This window comes from Parasteatoda tepidariorum, chromosome 5 (assembly GCF_982258835.1).
Source record: "Parasteatoda tepidariorum strain Cologne lab strain chromosome 5, Ptep-v5.0, whole genome shotgun sequence".
Classification (NCBI taxonomy): Eukaryota; Metazoa; Arthropoda; class Arachnida; order Araneae; family Theridiidae; genus Parasteatoda; species Parasteatoda tepidariorum.
Genome location: NC_141759.1, coordinates 108,621,541 through 108,646,172, shown reverse-complemented (window position 1 = coordinate 108,646,172; position 24,632 = coordinate 108,621,541). Strand labels below are relative to the sequence as shown.

The 24,632-nt window shown below is 27.4% G+C and overlaps 2 protein-coding genes across 9 annotated transcripts in view; one reads left to right on the top strand and one right to left on the bottom strand.

The window, feature by feature from the left end:
* The window catches only part of LOC107445070 (regulation of nuclear pre-mRNA domain-containing protein 1B), a 28,790-nt gene extending 12,115 nt beyond the window's left edge, over positions 1–16,675 (bottom strand). Inside the window, exons 1-6 of one of the 2 annotated variants that reach the window (XM_016059391.4) lie at positions 16,453–16,675; positions 11,240–11,391; positions 7,596–7,728; positions 7,181–7,383; positions 4,680–4,759; positions 788–914 (exon numbers count right to left, since the gene is read on the bottom strand). In XM_016059391.4, coding sequence (XP_015914877.1) covers positions 788–914; positions 4,680–4,759; positions 7,181–7,383; positions 7,596–7,728; positions 11,240–11,390 — 694 coding nt within the window. In that variant the 5' untranslated portion in view covers position 11,391; positions 16,453–16,675. The remainder of the gene's footprint in view (positions 1–787; positions 915–4,679; positions 4,760–7,180; positions 7,384–7,595; positions 7,729–11,239; positions 11,392–16,452) is intronic. The other variant, XM_087164754.1, reaches the window with a different exon arrangement.
* The window catches only part of LOC107445069 (endoribonuclease Dicer), a 42,537-nt gene continuing 34,521 nt past the window's right edge, over positions 16,617–24,632 (top strand). For 2 of the 7 annotated variants that reach the window (XM_071185472.2, XM_016059389.4), the window contains exons 1-2: positions 16,617–16,752; positions 19,314–19,442. In XM_071185472.2, the coding sequence (XP_071041573.2) occupies positions 19,347–19,442 (96 nt within the window). In that variant the 5' untranslated portion in view covers positions 16,617–16,752; positions 19,314–19,346. The other 5 variants (XM_087164753.1, XM_043050648.3, XM_043050649.3 and 2 more) reach the window with 5 other exon arrangements.

The following is a 24,632-nucleotide window of genomic DNA, read 5'->3' as shown; positions in this document are numbered from 1 at the left end:
ATATAGTTTGTTTATATAGTATGTACAGTTTTATATAGTTTGTTTACATAGTATGTAGTATATAGTTTTTCTTATTTTACTCTATGGTATTTACCTAAATTTTATTCACAGTACTTAGTTAAACAAATTTTTAACAAAAAACATAAATTACTGTTTGCCTACAAGCTTAAAAGTTAGTGAATCTTAAACAGCTGGTGGTAATAAGCATGTATTAATCATTTAAACAATTTCATCACAAAATATTTTCATCAGAAATAAGTAATTCAAACAAGAAAATTCCTTAACTGACAGTAAAGTATATAATACATATTAAAATTAAAACTCAACCAACCATATTTGATATGTTTATTATTCATTGGAAACGAAAAATTATTAATAAGTGATTAAACTCCAAATTGGCACATGATTTAAGCAATAATCAATGTAGCCAAATTACTGGTTCTGTGTTTTTTTTATTTAATTAATTTTCTTCATTTAATTAATTAAATTTAATGAATGAATTAATATTTAAAAAAACTGTATTAACATCAAGAGTCATTCACTACAAGTATAAAAAAACGTATTTGAACTAGAGTGGATGAATAAAAAGTATTTCTAATTATTAAAAAATTAACGAAAAGACCAAAAATAAAAATAAAGTTATGTAATAAAGGATGTATCAGTTAATTCTCTGTAAAAACAGAAAAAGGAAGGAAAAAAAACTATATTAGTATATTTAGCAATTGAATGTAAGTAGAGCTATGAACACTTTTTTGAAAAAGAAGAGTAAAAAAAAAAAAAAAATTACTTTGTATTTTATCTAAAAGAGTGATGTCAGATACTTCTGGGGGAAGGCTTGCAATTTTCTCTCTTACCACTGCATCCGTTGAAGGAGAGTTTTCCAGATCTTGAAGTGCTTTTATCAAATCCTCAGCCTGAAAAATAACAATTATTTTACAGTAATTATTATTTTATATTTAAAAAGAATAAGATCATTCAATGCCCCTCAATGTTCATGCAATAGTATTAAAAAAAAAAAAAAAAAAAGGAGACTCACTCAAATGGAAGATACAATTTATAACTCTTACATAGATTACTATGTGTACAAAAAAATTTATATATATACACACACACAGTCGGACTTCTATTTAACGAAGCCACTAAATCCTGATAATAACTTTGCTAAATGAAAAATTCGTTAAATAGAAAATCACTTCTTGAAATACTTAAACAACACAAAACATGTTTTAAATTCATAAACACTAGACATAATTAAAATAGCAATTGATACACCTTTATCTAGTAAACTAGTATCTACTATTTATTTTATAAATCTTAACCATAAAAGAAATTTGCATGAAAAGAAAGAATAGAGCAAAACATCCAGTGCTACACAATCATGCGACATACATTTTCAACTAAAAAAAAGCTAAATTTATGTATAAAATTATAGCTGCATTTATTACAAAAGAAATTTTAAACATACATTACATTCTTAAGTCAAATTGCTACTAATAAATTCTGTTCATTCTGTCTGAGTTTTTTGTTTGAAATGCAAACAAAATGGAAAAGCGATTTAACTGCTTTCTCTAAAAGTTAAGGAGCTTCAAAAATCAATTCAAGGTCATTTCCCCATGAAATGCGTTAACAAGCTCGAAATGTTTTGATATATTTTGGGAAATAGGGAAAGTGGATCTCAAAGAAAAGTTCGTTTAACAAAAAATTCACTTCGTTATTTGAAAGTTATTTTATGACGAAATTTCCAAAATGTTCTTGGTTCCTCGAAAAAAATTTGAAAAATAGAAGTTCGTTAAATAAAAGTCTGACTGTGTGGGTATATATATATATAAATACATATACTTTACATATACCAACCAAAGCAATTGATACATTTTTACATCTGAAATAGTTAAAGCTTCTACCTCAAATGGTTAAAATTAGTATTTAATATAAATGATTCAATGAATAATTAAAATTTTGGCAAATTATTTTTGTTCAACGTGATAAAGAATTTTAAAGACGGGAAGACAAATATCGTCAAACAGTAAATTAAATTAAACCAGCAAACATTACGAAAAAAACCTAATTGATTTAAGTTGTTAACATACACTAACTAAATATTTAAAAAGTTTGAATGCAATTACACTTAAATAAACATAAAAATAAAAGAATATAATTGATATATGTTAATTACTTGCAAATTATTTTACATACAGATAACAGGAAAAACATGTATTTAAATTTCCATGCCACTCTTATCAACTTAGCATCACACCCTAAAGAATATATTTATAAATTATATTACGTAAAAAACATGTCAGAATTACATTTTTTTAAAAATTCAGTAAGTAGAAATTAATGTTTTTTTTCCTAAAAAATTAATAGTTGATTTAAACCAAATTTTTGAAATTTAAAAAAATAAAATAAAGAGATATGAATTGTGGTCAACCCAAGGAGATTATTTATTACTTAAGTAACATTTGATTACTAGGGGCCCCTTGTTCGCTGCCGCCCACTAAGCCTTAAGATTGCTTCTCAATAATTGTTGTTTCTAGGCATAAAACAGTTTTTTTCTCCCATGAAATATGAAGTTATTAACTTAAAGTGAATTCATTTTAATTATATTCACACTAAGAAATAACAATTGTAAAACGAGTAATAAATTCAGACATCGATTCAAATAAGCTTATCTTAAAACTATTTTAGTTTTAAACTCTAATACAATTAAAATCAAAAACGCAATATTAGCAGAGTAGAATAAGAAAAATAAATATTGCAGGTAAATTACAGATACAAAAATATTTTATAAAAAAATCCTACGCTTACATTTTGTATTAATTTTATCCCGATTACAACAAAAAATATGGAAATTTATAACAGAAAACTTCCACTTAATTTTTTGTCCAGTAAAAATTTACCGACAACTATTGGAAAATTGCGATAATATCCTTAGAATTTTTTTTTTTAGATACAAATCAATGTTGGCTAAGCTGTGTTTTTTAAAGAGCAACAAAATATGACCTCATGAAATGAAAATTTAAAAAAGCTATTTTTGTGAAATAAAATAATATTTTTCAGATCTTAAATTGTGTCAGCAAAAAATAATTTCATTATTTCATGTGTTTAAATGTGAACATCCAACAATTAGAATAATAAATTTTTACCATGCGATTTTCGGGCTAATAAATATGAAAATACAACAATGGAAAACTATATCAGACCATTCTGTTTTTAGAGATTTATAGCTCGTATTTGAAAAAGCTCATTAAAGTAACAATAATTTTTTTTTAATAACTTTCCCATTTGTGATTGGGCAATTGATGCATTAGTAGCGTAAGACTCTTGTATTGTCAATGATTTCATTAGATCCTTTGACACCATCATTCAATTTTTATGTACAGTTACATATACTGCTTGAAGAGCTTTGACTTTTTTAAGCAAACATTTCACATGACAGCTTATATAGATGACAAAAAAAATGATAAATAAATAAAAGAAATATTGTTAGAATAAGAAGCTAGATTGGGTTGTTATATTTTTACAACATTATTAAAATGCATAGCTGCCGACATGGATAGAAAACAATTTACGAAATGACATAAATTTCATGATAATTGTTGCAAAATGTATTAAATATTTCACACATAGAGAATTTGAAGGATTTTTATAATCATCAAAATAGGAAAACCGCAATATTTTCCAGTCATGATTGACATTAAACATACTTGAAATCTTAAGCATGTTTACTCATAGTTTCGAATATTAATAGGCATTTAATTCATCAAAGAAAATTTAAAAAATTGTTTTAATTAATTTAAAAAGAGAGTTCTGAATAAAAATAAACTGAACATTTTGAACAAAAAAAGTATTGAACTGATTTCTATCAATGAGCTTTGCTTCATTATGTATTAGTAATACTTATTTAAAAAATCAAGCAAGCAATAATCTGTACAAAAATTCTATTTTAAAAGGGAATTTTTTAGGGTAATTTAATTTAAATCCAGTAGTCCACTGGAAAATCCAGTAGAGTTGGCAGCTATGAAAATGCAAAAATAAAAAAATTAAACTGTTAAAAGGTGTTCTAAAAATTATATTTTCCCCATTATATTAAGATTAATAATCAGAACAAGCAAGGATTTGTTTCTGATTTGCAAAAATATTATTGAATGGTCCATTCTTAAAAACAAATATCCATCACATAAATAAGGACAAGCTTGACCTTTCCTGTAATTTTTGTAAAAACTAAATTAATAAAGTCTGGAATTAAAAAATTCCATAACATAACTGGGATTAAATTTTAATATTCCAATAGCAAGAAAAAAGTTTCAAAAAAAATTTTTTTAACAGAATTTTTAAAGTAAATGAAAGTTGATTTTTCAAACATTTTGCATGTTTAACACTATTTAAGTTTTTAAAAAATAATAAACACTCATATGAGTTACATCACATTTAGAGATCTAATCAGAAAGTGAATCCAATTTACAAAAACAAAAGAGATAATGAAGTAAATTAACAAAACATTAAATCAAAATGGAAAAGCGCCTAAAGCAGCTAAAACCAAAGTTGTTTTTATTTTAATTTAGATATTCAAACAAACAATAAGCAAGCAAATAAAAGAAATGTGTGTTTGTCTAAATACATTTCTAAATACATACATATCTAAATTACATTCAGAAAGCAAAAATTTATCTTGTACATACATCTGGGGGATCTCCACGTGGCGATTGAATGATGGCTGTCTCTATTTTAGGTGAGGGTTTCTTTTTTGCAGGAGGCTCATCTGAAAACAGTAGCAGTTAAGAAATTGAATTTACATTTGTTTAAAAACAATAAACAAACATGCCAACAATTTGAAAGAGTAAGACAACATAACTTGATTATTATGTAATATTCAATAAAATCACTTAAACTAGCAATTTTATAAAAATGGGAGATGTAAACAAAAGATTTTTTTTCCCCATTGGGAATTGCTTAGCATAATTTATTAATGATTCTAAACAATATTTAACTTTTCATTATTGTTAACTAATACATTTTTTATAGATATTTCAAGAGAAAATTGAAAACCATCTCAATTTGTTCTGAAATATAATGTTCACCAATATGAATAGAAGTAATAAGATATTTTAGAAATGCAAAACAGTAATACATCGTTCAAAAATGAATAAGAATTAAGTTTTATTGTCAACAAAAAACTTGATGCATTACTAATTGGCTGTATACAAATGTATTTATTAGTATTAATAATTTTTTTTAAATTTCTAGTCAAATAAAAAAAAATACTTTTATAGGAGTATAGTATATCAAAAGTGAACAACATTTTCATAAAGAGCATGCATCACCAAAACTTAATATCAAAATACCCTCAAAATTTATCATTGCATGTATGAATTTATTTTTTTGAATGTATATTATCTTTTAAATATACTTTTGATATTAAAAACAAAGAATTAAAGTTATGAGTATTTAAAGCAAGGCAACTCATTTAATTAAACATGGTAACTACATTTCTGTAATTTGGAAGTCAATAATATTCAATATACTTAATTTTACAAAAAATAAGTTTAGACTGGATTCTAATATCATTATACAAGACTTAGCTTTTCTAACATATATTTTAAGACTACTTTATTACAATTTGTTTTTCCTTTTTAAAAATTATTGCTTGTTCTTGTTTTTTCTGCATTTAAGTGCAGAAAGTGCATTTAACTGCATTTTCTACATACAAACAAATGTAGTCTTTTGTAAAATTATATAGTTCACTGAAGTAGGTTTAGTTTCAAGCTGCCAATACCCAACTTCAACCTTTATCAATCTTTGGATTGATTTGATGTTGAGAAAAAAAACTGAAATAAAAAAAAGATAAAGAATAAGTAAAAAAAACATCAGAAAATAACTGATTTGAGGAAGAATTGATTTCTGACAGTTATATAGTAAAAAATGAAATTTTAGAAAAATGTAAAATGCTAAATAGTAACAAATTAAATAATAAAAAAACTTTAGGAAATGTAATGGCCCATATTTTGACAATGTGACCACTGACATTATGAATATTATGCAATTAGAACTTTGAATCAAAAATCAAATATTTACCAACAAAACAGTAGAATTAAATGTTAACATATAGTCCTTAAAAGAGACTTTCGTTTAAAATAAAATTTGCTACAAAAGATAAAAATGAAACTGAGAAAATTAGCATCGATGCAACAATTGTAACGATTTGTCCACATACATAGCTGTTAGCGATTGTAAGAAAATGAGTAATTGGTTGGCTTAGATGAGAAAAAAATAATTCATTGGATGGGAGTACAAAATCTTTTAGAAGAATAGTGCAATATAAAATCTATCATTAAATTATAACCAAGTAAGTTTTGGAGAATTTTATAAAGTTAAAAATACTAAAACATTTGGAATAATTTTGTCAAAAGAAAAGAAAAACACCCCCAAAACATGGGAACATACTTGAATGATTGATAAGTGGATTCAGCCCACAAACTAGAAGAGAAAAAAAAAACTCAGTTTATAAACAGAAGAAAATATCCTAGCCCTTTCTTCAACATAAACCACAATCTTTGCCCTTCTTAAACTGAACAGTTCCATAGTCTTCAAAGAGGTCAAACATTTATTCATACATTTAGCAACCATGGGAGAGTTTAATGTAGCATTCCAATTTAACAGGATTATAATGAAGCAAATTTTAATGCAAGCTAAGTATTCCTAAGTAGATGATATTTCAACAGTTTGTCGATAAATTTCAGTCTAAAAAAAAGGTATAACTGATGGTCAAATAATTTAAATGAAGAAAAAGATTCCAGATATTCTTTAAAATTCCCTGACTTTCCCAGGTTTTTTCCAGTATAAAAAAATTCCCTGATAATTCCAGGTTTTCAAAATGGGTGGCCACCCTGATTTTGTATTTCACCTGTCCTAAATTCAATTCCAGTTACATTGCACGATCCCGGTCCTAAATTACCATGTACAGGTAAATTAAATTTAAATATATAATGATAGTATATACAATTAATAAACAACAAATTGTAAGAAAAAATGATTTAAAAATAAATCTTCGCTTAACTTATTTTGTAAATATAAGCTTTTAAAAATTTATTGGGAAAATTGAAAAAAATTAATGAAAAAGATTTTTTAGGCAAAAAAAAAAAAGCAGTGATTTTAAAGACATGACAAGAGTGGAAAAACTTACCAAATATTTTAACCTTTCTTTCAGCAGTTTTTCTTTTAATTTTCTCTCGGACATCCGGCTTATTGGCTTCAACAGGGCTTGGAACTCCCTTTAGTTGCATGGCAGCTCGGAGTCCAGAAATAATTGTGCTGTCGTAAACACTCCTTTCACCCCAAACATTGATAATTCTTTCGAGACCACTTCTAGTTTTGGCGTCTGTAACACTGTATGAGACAGAAAAAGTTAACTTTCTATTCCAATAAATAAAAAGTTAAAAATTATAATCCTCTTTCAATTTGTTTTTAATGAAATAAAAACAAACAAGTATCATAAAAAAAATCTGAATTTAGTTAAATGCAATATTATTTAAAAATTGAAAAACAACAATGACCATGCCATATGATGAGCAATCACATTTATAAAAGGGAACTCTTACCATTCACAAACGTGAGCAAATGCTTTGTGTAATACAGTACTGAATTCCTTTGAAAACTCGGGTCCTTTCTTTTTGCTGTTTTGAATGACATCGTTAGCTAAGTACATAAATGTCAATTTTCTACTTGGCTTGGCTAAAAAGAAACAAACATTTATGAAAATGATCAAGTTGAGAGAGCTACTTAAGCATAATAAAAAATAGGTTGGTGTGTTTTTGTACTTATAACCCTGTTAGAAGCAACATAAATTTTTTTGGTGCTGCAGTATTCTCAATACAAAATACCCATTTTTAATTTTCTAAATATTTATGATCTTGAAATTAGAGTAATTTTCTTTCTTTCTTTCTTTTTTTTTCCCTTGAAAAATGGGAGCCTCAATATTAGAAAATCTAGTTTAGATTTAATGCGTTTTAGTTACATTTCAGAATTATTATTGTTATTTAATTCAATGCAATTGACCTCCTCAGAACTCAGAAGATTTTCAGTAATTCTGAGTAAGATTTAAAAAAAAAAAATTAAAATAGTAATATATTTTCTGCTCTCTCTACCAAAAAAGGATTACTTTTCTTTCTTCAAAAATTTAAAAAAAAAGAAAGAAAAAAAGAAGAGGGAGCTAAAATAAGAAACAATCCATTTCCTTATTTGACAACGTAAAAGGAAACTAAAAAAAAGAACATGTAAAAATTGCTAACTATTCAAAATTAATTTTCATCTCATATCTTTTGAAAAACTCTAAATACTAAAGATACTATTATTTAAATGTATAATAATTTTGCAGAGACATTAAAAGGGGTCAGACTGCCTGTAAAAATTATTTGACATTTTGTAATTAAAATATATTGTAATTTTAAAAAATCTCCCGATTTAGAATAGGAGTGCTCAACTTTTTTGAGTGAAAGGCCACACGCCCAAGCATTTAGACAGACATGTGACATCAATTATAGTAAATGTTTATCAGTTAACTTAGACTATGTTTGCAAAAAATTAAATAAATTTGAACAATTCAAAGTAAAAAAGGCAAATCTCATTACATTTGCGACAGGACTTAAAACAATACTATGCATAAGGGAAAATGAAAGATGCAGAAATGATGGAAACAGGTTGGCTTGCATTTTATTATTTTTTTTTTTTATAAAAAAGCTCCTTTTAAACTGCAAAGAAGTTTGAAATAGAATCAAATTTCTCACAATATCATGTTAAAATATCAGGATTTCTAAAAATACAAGGAATATTGTAGCTGCCAAAATAACAATCTAATCACAGGGTGCATAGCTATATCTTTCAACAATAATAAGCACCTTTCAAATACTTTTCAAGCACTCAAAAATATTTTAAAAGACTTTTACATGATCATGATGAAATGATCAAGAGATTTTTCTCAATGAAGATTTTTCAATTCAAGAGATATCAGAGTGAGGCAAATGAAGCCTGAAATAATGTAAAAATGTTTCTCTTTTTTTCATTCATGTATTCAATAACATGTTTGTGCAAATTTAATTTAGATAAAACACAATATTTATTACTTTAAAAAAAAAAACTCAAACATTATGTAAATATTTTGGCAAAGACTTTGCTTCAGCACATAGTAGTTTTAAATGATTATTGAATTGTTAAAAATTTCTGATGTGCTCACGTAAACATATTTTTGCATTATAAAAAATTATCGACAATTTTAAAAATATTAAATGCTTTCCTAGTTTCATCACCTGAAAATATTTCCACAGGCACCTTTGATTTTGTTAGGGTAAATTTCAGAAGCTGTAAAAATAAAGTTACTTAAGTATTTTTCTATCTAACTTCAGTAAAAAAAAAGAAATGGAAGAAAATTTATTGAAGTAAGTAATTGGTTATTTTCAAATTATTTTCCCTTATTATCGCAATTATTACAACAACAAAAAAGACGCTTAGAAATTCAAACAATAAGTTTATTTCAACTATAAATAAGCCTTTAAAGCTGCAATTCTTTTTCATGGAAATAAATAATGAAATAAAGAAGGTAAGAACAAAAAAATATTTAATTAAGTTAAATTAAAAAATAAGCCTGGACGTCCATTTACCGAAAGGGTCTATTTTCTGGATACTTTTCCAACAATCAAAATAAACAATTTTATTGTTTTTTACAATTGTGAACTGTTAAAAAATACGAAGGGATGGAAATCCTTTGTTTTTTTTAATGATTTTTATGTGGCTTCCGATTTCGCTTTATATGATAAATAAAAAAATTTAGATATCAAGGAAACGATTTGTGATTTCGGAGGCATTTTATAACAAGGTAAAAAAAAATCACATTTTTACTCCTGTTTTGCATAAAAAAGATTTCTTCTGCTACAAATCATACACTCAGTTACAGAATGAGCAAATTTAAAGAAAAATTTTGAAAATATTGTGAACTTGAGATTAATTCGTCATGACTAGAGCGTTCAATAGTGATTATTTAAAAGAGTGATTCAAAATATGCAGATCGTAATAGTATTACTAAAAAATAAATCAAAAGATTAAAAATTGTGTGGAAATACTATACTGTTGAAAATGGGATCAATAAAGCCACATATACAATAAAATCATCACAAATCCAGTGTTTCAAAAAGTGACTTCTTCAAAAAAATTTGTACAAACAATGAAACATTAGAAGAAATAAAGATTTTAAAAACCTCGTGAAAATTCTTGGCAATAACAAAAAATTGATCAATAAAACCCCGTGGTTGGTGAACTGTCAATAATCCAGCACGTGAAAAGATGATTTCGATTCTAGTTTCCTGTGTGTGATAATATAGCATTAAAAATCATTTAAAAGCTATTAAATTCCATGGAAATAATTGAAAATTTCGTTTTCGAAACTCGTTTTCGAAAAGGGAAATTAAATATTTTTTTAAAAACACCCAATGAAAAAAGCACCTTCAAGGGTTTTTCAAAAACTAAAATAAGCACCTTTAAGCACTTTTTAAAAACTCTAAGCACTATGCAATTAAATGTGAAAATTGGTTTATTTCAATGCACTATTCCTAATTTTTAAGACACTAAACCATATTTTTAAAAAAAATAAAGATTTTTGAAACTATGTGGAAAAGCGTAGCAAAAAATCAATGGAAAAGTGATTTAATTTAAGAAGATTGTCATTGAGTCACTGATTGAAAAGTCATTGGAATATAGATGCATTATTTCTGTTGGAAATATGATCGATAATTGTGTCAAATCAGCTGAATCTGTGCTCTTTGTTTGTTTCAGGTTAGGACACGGGATGACGTCATAAAAAATTCTTGAGTATTCTCCCACTATGCTAAAATCTGCTGCCTGAGGATACAGTGAGGGTAAAAGAGGGCCCATAACAGCGTCCATCTACTTTGTTCAGGTGCTACTGTGGACCGTACATCAAAGAAATTGTGATAATAATGGAAAATGTTTATCAAAAATATGTTTCGATTCAAGATTATTAATTAAAAGTATAAAACAATTAATGATTCAGTAAACACGTAAAAGCTTTAAATTAAAAAAAGTGAATAAATAAGAGACTCGTGTATTTCAGGTTTTAAAAAAAAATGGATTCATGTATGTAAAAAGAATCTTTTAACTTGGAAGACAAAGCATATATAAATCAAAATAGATTTCAATTGGAACAGGACGCATATATAAATCAAAATAAATTTACCTTTCTTCAGTTCCTTAAACCATACTTGCACAATAGTTTTATGGTGTTTTCGATGATGAATGAGCCACAAGGACAGAGTTTGTATACTTTGCTGTGAATTATTTAAATCTGTCAATTTCTTTTCCAATGCAGCATCAGTAAAACCAGCCATTCTAAAATATATAAAAACAATTACTATTCAGTTTGCTGAACACTAACAACCTGATCTTTGATCATTCAAGGTAATTTTAATTCCAACCAAAAATATTGGCTTTAACATTGAATGCTTTTATTACCTAAATTTAACCAGAGAATTCTTTCAATAGTCTGAATAAATTTCAATGCTTCTTTAAAAACAATTGTTTTAAATCATTCAGATTTTTTATTTTATTTTTATTATTACAGACTCTTTGCAACAGAGTTGGCAAGTTTTAGGACAGAATGGATTAATCCACGGTTTAAACCGTCCTGTCCAAAACCCCTTTGCCCAAAACAGTCTTAAACTGTCTAAAACCCTTTTTATTCAAATTATGTCACAATTTAAAAAAAAAAAAAAAATTATTGTGAAAGATAAAAAGATTTTGGAGCAAGAAACAAAATGAAGACAAGTTTTTGTTTTATTAAAAATGTTTATTATTATTTTTAATATTGCCTTATTTATCCTTACGCAAAAAAATAATTTTTCAGTATTAAAAGCATATTTATTCATGTTTAAAGGATTAGGTATTCACTTTTGTCGTTCAATGAATTGTGGAGCTTCAAAAGTTATAAATCTTTTCCTATTATATCATATTATTTTCCATTATCAAGTTAAAGCAAATTGTATAAAAAGTATCAAACATTTATTAATCTATGTAATTATTATGCGTACAATGGTTACACATATAGGACTTTTACCTTTTACCAATGTTCAAGTTTTTGCACACTTTAAGACAGTTTAGGTCAGTTTTATTCAGTTTAAGACAGTAAAACCCACGTGTCCTATCCAAAACCTGTTTGTGACGTCCAAAACCTCAACCCTGCTTTGCAAATTAAGCAAAATTCAAATTTCATTTTCGAAACAGTCTGAAGTTGTTGTTTTTTTCATTTCTGAATGAGGTTAACCACCATTTGCAAAAACAGCATTTAGTGTTTTTTTACTATTACAGAGTAATTTTCGTAGAATATTTATTTTCTTTGGCACCAAAAATTAAAAAAAAGACAAATAAATAAAAACTTTTTACATAATTTAAACTACAAATTAATATCTTTTTGTAGTTGAGGTTTTAATTCAATCATGCAACTTTGTTTCTGCAAATCAAGGACAAAGATTTGTGTTTGTGATACAAACCCGGAAAAAACATATGGGAGAATGATATGACACATCAATGAGACAAAACATAAATTTTTTCATATATTGCGTCAACTGATTTAGATGGGAAAAATTAAGCTAAATTTAGAAATAAAATATTCTTTTCTTCTATATTAATAGAAGGTGAAAATGAGCAGATAATATTGTTTTAAAATGAAATAGAAATTTTGATTTTAATTCTTTGTTGAAATATTATAAATAAGTCAACTAAATGCTTTTCTCCCTAATTATGTATATCTTTGAAGAAGAGATTCATATTATTAGTACTTTTCTATTGTGTAGGCACAAGAAGTTTCACATATTTTATCTATTTATTTTTTACGGAGTGCATTTTTAATAAGTATTGATTGTAGTATTAGCTAATTCCCCAAAGTGAAATGAGTCAAAATTAAAGAACGAGAGAGCAAATTTTTTTTTCATTGTAACCCTAGTTCTTATCTCTAAAAGACACAAAATGAAAACCCCCGAAAATTTTATGGGCCCCGTAGCAGATGTTTTATACACACACAAGAAAAGCTCGACACAAGAAACAAAAGCACCACACTTCACGACGACATGGACTATATTTATTAAAAATTGAGAAGTAAAAATGTAAATCTATTTCAACAGCGCCATCTATTGTTAAGTAACAAGGCAAGGCAAGCAGAATCGTGGTGACACGGTGACATTGCGACAGAACATTACAGAGTTCTTGCAGAAAGATTTTTTATGTGGAAAGCAAAAAAGTTTTTTTTTTTTTTTTGATCTGCAGAATCTCTTGAAAAGTTTTCTTTTCCTGCAGAACTTTTCGCCCCTTTCAGCAAAATTATTTTCAAAAAACGCCTTTCCCGCAAATCGGAGGTGGAGGAAGAACTTGTGATATGTATTTTTTAAAAAACTTTTCTTTGAGAATAAAAAAAATCCGCTATGACTAACTTGAGCTAGAATTGCAGATTGGTATTATAAAATGCAATTTCTAAATTGCAAAAGCTTTAAAAAAGTTAACTGTACAAATAAATTTTCTTAGAACAGGAGAATATATATTAGAAGTATTATTTTATATGCAGATTTAAAAAAATTCTTGTGCATTTATAATTGAAAAATATTATATACTGTTCTATTCTATGCATGAAGGCTTTTTTTTTGTAAACAGAAAATGCTTCTGTTACTTTAAATTAGTGACATATATATTTGCTACTATTAAAAATGCCTTTCAGAAAAGTATTAGTACTAGAGAGAATAGTCGCAGAAAGCTCAAAAAAACTATGCCATAGGGTATATGGGCAAAAAATCAATATCACGATATCAATTTATACACCATACATGCTTCGTATCTAACATAATTTTTTTCCAATAATATTTATAATAAAATTACCCACAAATGATGAACATCTCACCTTTATAGTAACTAATCTCAGTTCCTACAGGAATCACGATGGTAGATTTTTAAAATCTAGTGAAAACGAATCACAATGTACGATTTTTAAACCACGTGAATACAAATCGCAATGTGTAACTTTTAAATTAGGTAAATACAAAAATCAATGCTTGATATTCAAGTAATATGAATATGAATCGCGATATTAGCGGATTCCGGCACATTTTATATATTCAAAATGGTGAAAATCCGCCAAACCAAAGGAATCAATTGGCGTATTGGCAGAAGAATCGGCTGTATGTAAGTGTCTCATCAGCATGAATTAGTGAAAGTTTCAAAATTTGGATTTTAGATTAAGAAACTCTGTAAAAATTTTGTCGGATTACAAGTTTTTGATTAGCGAAAATCTGAGAACCAACAGTCTTGAGAAATGTGGAATTCCGCGATATTCCCAGAAAAATCACATGCCCTGCTTCTTAATTTTTTTCACCCGGAAGGATAATATGAAAAACCTGGAATTCCATGATACCTCCAGAATAGAATCAGCCCTGTAAAAGTCTCCGGTTTCAAATCCTTAACACACCCCATTGTTAAGGTAAGATGACTAACATAGCTCTCGGATAAAAAAGGAAAAGTTGGTTAACAAATTCTAGGATGATTCGGAAATAAAGGAGGTAGAGATTTTCAGACCGCAGCATTCAGGGAGTAAGAGGAAAAAGGACCCAGAAATACAGAAAAAGTGGGTCCTGAAGCGTAATGAATGGTTTGAACTTATAAGCACATTAAATAATTACTATTCACATTTATACATGATTAGTTTAGGTTAAATGCGGCATCAAATATTTTAGATTTAAAGATCAAATAATAGAACAACATTAAAATGCAATTCTAAGAAGTAAAAATTAAAGTTGTAGTAACAACAAACTTAAAGTTCATAAATAATTATAAAAACAATCAATGCAGAATATGAGTGATGTAACGTCGCTTCGGTCCTTAGAAACCACAGTCTAATGAAAACAATGATAAAAGATAAATTATCTGATAAATCCCAAGAAAATTATTTAATGTTAAATTCATTTATAAAAACATGAAAAGGTATAGATTGCATTTATAAAAAACAAATCACATCCTTTTAAAGGAACAAATTCCTTTTAGAACCATCAAGAGGTAGAATGCATTAAAGATTTCGTTCAGCGGAAACAGTTTGTTCTTAAGAAGAAGAAAAAAAATAATTTTTTAAAAAAGGTGTTGCAGAAGAAGTCAATTGTTTTTTCATTGATACATCTCATGAATAAATATTACAATATAATTTAAGACTAAAAAGTTTTAGAATTTCAAAAAGGAAAATATCTGCAGAACAAACAAGACTAAATAAGATACGTTAACGCCAGAGCCGGATTATACCTTTCGTAGGCCCTAGGCATAGCCGTTTTTGGGTCATCCCCTCCTTCTCCCACTCCTCCCCTCTTTTCAAAATATATGCTATGTTCTCCAGATTAAAATTGATAAAAAATTATTTGGGTTCAACAATGAATCAAGATCGTTTGGCATCGCTCGCACTTATGTCTATTGAATAAGACATTTTGCGTAGTTTGGAATTCAACAGCATAATGCAAGATTTCGTTGAATCCAAAAATCGCAAAAAAGTAATATATTAGATCATAAGATTCTGCAAAATAATTATATTTTTATTTGTATCTTCATAATTTTGTGCAAAATACACTTGTTGTTTTTAAAGCTATTTAGCTTTAAAAACAACAAGTGTTGTTGACAAAAATAATTTAAATTATTTTTGTCAACAAATTTTTTTCTCCCAAGTTTTTCATAGGCCCCTGAATTTCGTAAGCCCTAGGCACGTGCCTAGTGCGCCTATAGGTTAATCCGGCCCTGGTTAACACGCTTACTAAAATTTTAGCCACTTTTACACTGAGTCTCTAAAATTCAAATTAACAATTTAAATGCTTAGTTAACAAACATAGTTTTATCTCGAGAGTTTTGATGAGACAAATAGTAAGAGAACCAAACGGAAGAATGTAAAATTTTGGCATAATTATAAATTCAAACAATAAGTATTCAATAAAAAATTGAAGGAAAATGACAACAAGAAAAATGTAGATAAATTAATTTAGTGAAGACGATGTCATACCACGGGAGAAACTTTTCGTCACAAAAAAACTAATTTAAAATACAGAAAATGTGAGTTCAGACAAAACTAGGGAATTTAATACAGTATTGAAATTTAAAATACCAAAAAAAAACTTAAAATATCCAAATTAAAATCAGAAGATAACTTAGGATTATGCAATGGAGAAGTTCTCTTCCATAATTTGTTTGCAATTTGATACTTTGAAATTTTTTTTAGCCATTGAAACTTCATGGCTTTCCCTAGATTAGTCTGAACTGACTTTCGCTTGATTTTAAATTACTAACGGATGTGGAAGAGATTTAGAGAAGAAAAGTTTCTCCTGTGGTATGTCGTCCTCTTAAAATACAATAAGAAAAGTAATAAAAATACTAAAAATTTACGTGTTTCGATAGATTATCTTCTTTCCTGTTCAGCACGGCTATTTACTCATTAATGTTTATAAGAGAAAACAAAATTCACTTAGGCTACTTATTTCTGCTTCATTCAAATGTCACTAAAACTTTGGAAAATATTTTCACAACCCTACCAAGAGTTTCAAGAGTCCAAGAAAGTTGTAGTATTTGTTAATTTCACAGTCTGGCAACACTAAAATGTTGCTTGGCAACACTAAACGTACGAGTAAAATGTTGTCTCATAAGTTTCGGTTTGTGTTAGCCGTTTGTTAATGGTAACACTTGTAGGTAAGTATGTGAAATAAACAGTTCTTTGAAAGAAATTAAATAATTATAAAGTTTTTAAACCTATTATAAATGAAAGATTAAAATGAATATTCTTCTTACCTTCAATGGATCTATTAAGCTTTACATAAAGGGAATTTCCCTTGTTTTTATTATACCAGTTCTTGCAGAGAAATCTTTTCTAGAGAAATGTATATTATCAGTGTTTTCATTACAGAAAAAAAAATGGGAGAGAATTTCTCACCCTTTCTCGAAAACAGGGTGAGGTTTCAAAAAGTTAAGTGAGATTTCTAAAAATTAAAAAAACATGAGTAGACTTGGGAAAAAATTATTTCTTTAATTATAATACATTTTTAACATCTTCTAATTGAATATTTTTGCTGCATCATTTGCTGCTACTTGGAAAATGTTCAATATCTACTTTTTCATCAGCTATTACATTTATTTGACTGAAAAATATCCGTATTTGTTTCGATTTGACCGTTTCTTCAGACATTAGTTTCATTTTCATTTGTCCGCTACGGAGTAGAAGATGCTGCCTTAACAAGGTATTTGTCCATCTTACTTTCATGCACAAAAAATGTAAACGTCTTCATGAATAAATCTAACCTACGGTGAACACGTGGCTGCAGAGAAAGGGGTTCTGCTGTTCGCACCGGTTCTGAACAATACTGGTAAATAGGGAAGCTACATAACTAGGACCGATGTTCAAAATAATGAAATATCAAGGAAGAAAAGTGAAACAGATTTTATTAAAAATGGCAAAAGACGAAATTTTTTCCAAAATTCGCGCATTTTGAAATTGATTAATAGAGTGCGCGAACTTCTCGCGTTTATCATTTCTTATTGTGAGAGAAGGAAAAAATATGCGAGATTCTCGCGTTCTCGCTCTGTAATGAAAACACTGAAATTATATTCTAATTTTAATCTAAAATCATAATTTTTTTAAAGTGAGTTTTAGTGATTGATGCTTTAATCCTCTTAGTGAATAAAATTTTTATTTTAATAAGTATACCTAACTTTTTACGTCTTATCTCTTTTCAAAAGAAATTTTTTAGCCTCTACATTCACGAGACAAGATTATATAATGTGTGCTACTGCTGTATTATTCTAAATTATAAAATTGTTTGACTTATTTATACTTTTATTTATTTTTATATCTATTGATAATAATTATAAGAATCATTTATTGTATTAATTAAAATAAATGCTTAGTTTTGTAAATAGAATAAATATTTTTGTGACTGTTTTCTTCATGTGCTGTTTAAATAAATAAGTGAATTCTTAAAAAAGTTTGAAAAATAAAGAGATAATTATTTTACGTTGTATAATTATAATATTTTGGAATTTAATTATAATGTATAAGAATATAATGTTCCCTCTAACAAGCACTGGCGGAGCAAGTAGGTAACTAACGGCGAATGTTCCTACGTTTGCATTAGCATGCATACATCACTTCGGTCTGAAAACTTACCTCTTTCTCTCCAGTGGCTTTTTCAGAGTGGGGCTCCCCTTAGAGCTCCCCATAACCAGCTTGTGGGGGTGGGTGATCCTTTTTTCCTAATATATAAGATTTTTCTCTTGTTTTTATTAGTTTCTAAACTGTAAAAAAGTTAATTGACCTTTTTTTTATATAATAAGAGACATTTTTGAATTCTTAGTGGAAAATAGTATAATATATAAATTTATAATTTTTCAATGTACAACTTTAATATAAGGAATAAGAGAAACTCATCTGCATCCAGTGGTTTAGTAAGGCAGAAACAAAGTTTTTTTTGATGGGGTTATTCTTTAAAGCTGTTTCTAATAGGAAATACAATTTGAAAAATATTTTGGTTTATAAAAATATTTTTTCTGAATCATTATAAAAGGATATTTTTTCAATCATTTTTAATATATCAGAAGAAAAAAAATTTCCAAAAGATTTAAGGTGCTCCAAAATTTAATTTTGTTGCTGCAAACCCTTATTTCTGGGGACAAGAAATAGTTCTACCTTGTCACCACCGTGGGTCCAAGTGAATGTCAAGAAGAATTCATACTATTGACAAATTATAGGCTTATTATGTCATGTATTTGGTTTGACAGTTGGTTCTACGATCTGTGCGAGATTCTTTTAAAAATTGGTATTTAGTAAATTTGATGATTTTTCTACCTGGTTTTGTTTTCTAAATGCAAGTAAAGGATTTCAACCAATTAAAATTAAATTTAAAAAATTTTTATTTTAAATAATGTATGAAACCTTTGAAATAATATAATAAAGACATCTTTAGACTTTATATTTAAGGAATAACTTACTCATTTCATGTATTACTCATTTCATTCATTTACATTCTTTTAGCCTGTTTGTAGAAAAACTCCCATCTACCACTGTGCAATTGTTTCTGTCCATTGTACAAAAGTCTTGTTTGAAAAAAAAAATTATTCATATGTTATATGGGTTTGATTTTTCCTTGTAATAGTTACTGAAGTGTGAAAACAAAATTTTAAAACTTGAATTATTTTTGAAAATGTTGTTAGATATTTACAAAATAAATAAAAGTTTTTTAAAAAATGATCTATTGCAGGACCATTTTCAGTTGCGCCATTAAAATATAGCGATGGCAACTAACGAAGATCCAGATCATGCTAATAAGAAACTACGCACCACCGAAGAACGAAATGACTCAGAATCATTCCTTGCTCGTGAATATCAGGTAGGCCTGTTTTTTTATGGAGTGGTGGCAGCTGTTCATGTGAAAGACAGAAACTGTGTAGATATTCTATGTTATTCTGATACTTAAAAAAATGAAATAATTCTTAGCAATGTGCCTTTTAAATGACAAAATTCATTTGCTATCAATAATAATAATTCTAACAATATTTTTCTGTTTTGAAGTTTTAGACTTTTAAAAAAAAAATATTAATAATATTTTATGCTTTTATTTATTTCTTTTATCCATTTATTACCTATGGGCAAAAAATGGGTCTTAGTTTGGATTTGATGGCGGCCACACACTTTTCAACTGTGTTTAAGACTAATAGTAAACAGTGTGCATGTGTTGCTATGGCGACCCCTGCTGTTATTCTTTTTCTTTTCACTCGCTGGCATTTTTAATGTATTTACATAATATTACTTTAAAGCAGGGTTGGAGTTTTTGCCGGCAAAAAGGGGTTTTTGCCAGGACAGTGGCAAAAACCTGGTAAAAACCGGTAAAAACCGGCAAAATCCAAATTATCTAAATTGCTGATTAAATATTATTACAAAATACTTGAAACAAATTTAAATCAATCATAAGGAATAATAATTTTGATACATTACATGAAAAAATTATTTTTAACATATTAATAATTAATATAAGGGTAATCATTTTTAAAAAATTGAAAGTTTTTGATCTCTTTTCATTTTAGAATCCTAAAATAAATGCTTTTTTACAAATAAATATTATTATATGTATAATATTATTATTTATTATAAAAAATTATTATTTGTACAATAATTAACTACACATGTTGATAAATATTTTATGCTTTAAATTATAGTTATATTAATTTAAAATAAGTTCATTTCACTGGAAAAAAGAGAATAATCACAAATTTTCCAATCAATAATGTTTTAAACTACTAAAATGATATATTATTACATTATCATTTAATTATGATTTAATAATAATTTTGTTAATTTTTCTGTAATTATTTATATTCATAGTATATATTTCAATTTTAGGAATAATTGTGTACAAAAATGTGTTTTTGTCTTCTTATCTAGGAGAATATAGGTTTTTGCCAATTTGCTTGGCAAAAACCTGTTTTTGCCAGGACGGTTTTTACCGGTATTTACCATGGTTTTTTCCACCTGCGGCAAAATCTTGCCAACCCTGCTTTAAAGTATTTCTATATTCTTTTTATTATTAACGTAAAATTACTGGCTTGACGTTGATTTCAATATAAATATGAATGCTGAAGAATTTAGTCATGTCTTGAAACGTGTACATAGGCAGGATTCGAAAACCAATTCGAAGACAAACATCTATAGAGACAGTTTTTGCGACCCATGATTTGAAATGTTGTGTTGTTTAATGGAGTCAATTGAGTAAAAAAAAGCATTTGACCAATGGGTAACCAGTGATCGTAATATGGTGACCATAACTTTTTTTAAAATTTATTCTTTTTTATTGTGTTTAATATTTTCAGCCCATCACTAACTTACCTCCGAAATTAAATAATTTTTCATACAATATATAGGTAATTAAATTTTTATATGAGCAATTTTTAAAAGCAATTAAATAATTACAATTGTGAATAAAAAAAAAAGTCTTTTTGGAAACTATGAAACTAAATCAATAGAATATTTAAGCTTTGAACCTAGATGAAAGTGCTTGCATTTTACAGGGTTCATTCTAAGCGGGGTTTACGGGGCGGCCCGCCCCGTATGCCCTTTTGATATAAAATATCCGCCCTATTGCCCTTTACTCCTTTTATCCCGCCCTGATATAATTAAATGCGCCCTGTTTTGTCCCCTCCAAAAAGATACCACCTTCGTGTAAGAAAGGATTTTTTTTTGTCCTGTCCCCCCCCCCCCGCTTAGTGATACTTTTCTTGAAATCAACTTGTCTTCCCTCTAGCTCAAAAGCTATGGGTAAATGAGATTCCAAAACGCCCCCCCCCCCCTCTTTACTATTTCCTCTTGAAGTTAGTAGTTTAAATAAAAGATCTTCCAAGAAGTTCCTCAGGGAATGCAACCCATCCTGCAGCTGTGTGGGTTCCTATTTTCCCTTTTTAGAAAAATTTCTTTTTCTTAGAAATGGACGTATTGCTTATTTTAAGAAACCATACCGCTATGGTGATGGTCAGTAGGCCTGGCAAGAGTTTTCCTGGAAAGAATTTTTTAAGGAAAAAATCTTGTTCACAAAGCCTGTAGACAATTTTTATTTTAGGGGTCAGACTAGGTCATATAGATAAAAGATACATTCTCATGTATCTTCTGGACCCTCCACCCCCCTCTGCCCAGCTTTATTCTTTTGAAGGAAGAAAGAAATTTTTACTTTTGATTTCAAAAGTGAAGGGACTTAGACAATTAACTACGAAATAAAAAAGCTTTTTTATCCAAAAAAAAAAAATTCTAATTTTAAAATAAACTTTTTTTTTACAATGACGCAATACAATTCTTACAATAATAAGTTTCAAGTTATGTTTCATTACAAGTTATTTTAAGAATTTATATTAACATACAATAATTTTTATTCCGTTTTTTTTCTTTTTAAATATTTTTCTCATTCTTCGTTGGCACGCTGCCAGGAGTATAAACAGTATAAACATATCCGTTTTTTTAAATTTTTTTTTTTACTCTTTTAAAATATTGTTTAGCGCTATAAAACTTCAAATTTTTTTCGTTTTCATTTGAATTTGTCCTAGCAGTCGGATCTTTTTATTAATTTGTTTATTTATATTATTACTAGTGTGTGCAAAGGTATGACTGCTCCTCATAAAAGTTGAATCAAGCACACAATTTATTTGCAGATGAAGCATACTTAATTCAATTAATCGCTTTTTTCCCTCCCTTTCTTTCCTTACTTATTATTTTGTTCGACTGTTCATCCTAATTGATACTAAATAAGCTAATTCGAATAGGAAACGTTTTCTTACATTTAGAATTTTTTCTAAATTTTTTACTCATAACTGAACAGACATTACGAGTGATGTAATTATATCAGTAAATTTAAATACGTAACTTTCCTTTATTTATTAGTATTAAATTTATTTATAGCTGTATGCTTGTTCCTCAAAAATATTAAAAAAGGAAATTTATTTGAAGATACAACATGTGTTATTCGCAATTTTTTTTTCTTTTTCTGAATGATCGCAATGCAGCTTTAATTTGACCGCCCATTTTAAATAGAACTAAATAAATTGATAAATTAAGAAATGGTTTTCTTTCTTTAATAGTAACTAGTTTATTTGACGATATTTTTCAAATGAGGTGTTTGATTCGACACTATCACAATTACCAAGCCAATCAATAACTCTATGTTGCATTTTCCATATATTTAAATATGACACTTCTATATTGTTACTTAAATTATTTTTTTCTCGTTATTATAGAAATTGGTCTTTATTTTTGCGCTTATTGCAATTTCGGCTATGATCTATATCACATACCATGATGATTTGACAATGCATTGTAATATTAGATAGATTAATTTAAGTACCAAACTTTTTTCATTTAATATTTTTCAGCTTTTTATTTATTTATTAATTTATTTTTAATATCAATGTTATCGCTTTGCTAACTCTGCGTTTGCAAGATCGTGCGTCGTAAATATTGTAAATTGAATTTTTTTGAATATAATGAATATTTCGATTCTTCTTAAAACTTAAAATGTTCATTTAAATACAATAAAAAGTGCTGCGGTCACAAATGAATCTTTTTTAATAACTTATTTATTTGCTTTATAATAATTTGTAATTGTTTTATTTTATATCTCTTAATCACAGGGTCCGTACGCGCCAGACTTGATAAGTCATGGAATTGTCACCGAAAAACGTAATTTTACTTGTAACGTACTTGCACGTTTTTGATAACGTAATTTGCGACATTTCCCCTTTCGAAATTGAAAATTAAGAAGGAAAAAAAGTTTTTCCACACCTATCTTTATTAGGTGCATCCATACCCAGATAAAAAAAATCTGAATTGGCAAAATCAGTGGTAAGTCTCGCACTCAGGGAGCGTCGCCTTTAGGCAGGGCATAATTAGTACAGTGACAGTGATTTATAATAGAGAGTCACTTAGGCTGTTCCATGGTCATTCAATGGTACTAAGAAAATTGAACAGTGCGAGCGTTAGTTTCCTACACTTCAGATAAGTTATATATTACTTTTTTTTTTTTTTTATATAGTATTACTTTTTGTGCTGATTTAGTATTTATCATGAAAGCAATTTTTTTTTTAGTTATTTATTATTAATTTTGTTTCTTTAACATCTTAATTTATACTTCTTTTTTTATCTATCTATCCATCTTATTTATAATAATTGTTCTTTTTAACAGAAAATCTTGACTAAATGCATTTCTATTATTTTTTTCCGGGTTTTTTTCTCCTTTTCTTCTTGCAAAAGTTCATGAACTGATGAAGTACGATTTTACTTCGATTCAATGCAGATTATTAGGTAGTATTTTTATTAAATTAAATTTTTTTAGAATGACTTAGTTTTTGAGAAGTTTTTTATTTATTAGTTTGTTTATTTTTTATTAGTAATTTCTCCGTTTATTTTTCGTTGTCTTGCATCTTTGTTTCATATTTTAGGATAATTTATTTTATTTTTTAGCAGACTAAAATATGCGATTTTATCCTCTATTATTTTGCTTGTACTTTGATTTGTTAGTTTCTTTTTAGGGTGGTTTGATATTAAAAATATGCCTTTTTTAATGTTTTTATTTTACATAATTTATTTTTATTGTAACACTTTATTACAATCTTATTTTCCTATAATTGATATTTTAATTGATGCTCATGTATTGGATATTTTAACTGTTTATTGCGTTTTTGTGTTAAAAAACAACGGTAGCGTTTCTAGCTTTCGGTAGCGTTTTTGTGTTCAAAAATGTTCTTACATTAATTTGGATTTATTTTGATTTCACACAGATTATTTATTTGTATTATTTTTTTAAACAACTTCGTAACTATAAAAAAGTTTATTTTCTATTATTTTTTTATTGTTGCTCTGTAAATTCCTTTAGTCTTATTTACCCTTTCCTTGCAATTATCATAGGGGTGCACAACTTGCGGCCCGCCTACTACTGAAGTGCGGCCCACGAGAGCTACTGATCACAATAAAAAATTTTAATCGCACTTTTGAGTCATCGCGTTTTGACACGTTCAATTTTAATAAATTCTATAGTAAACATATG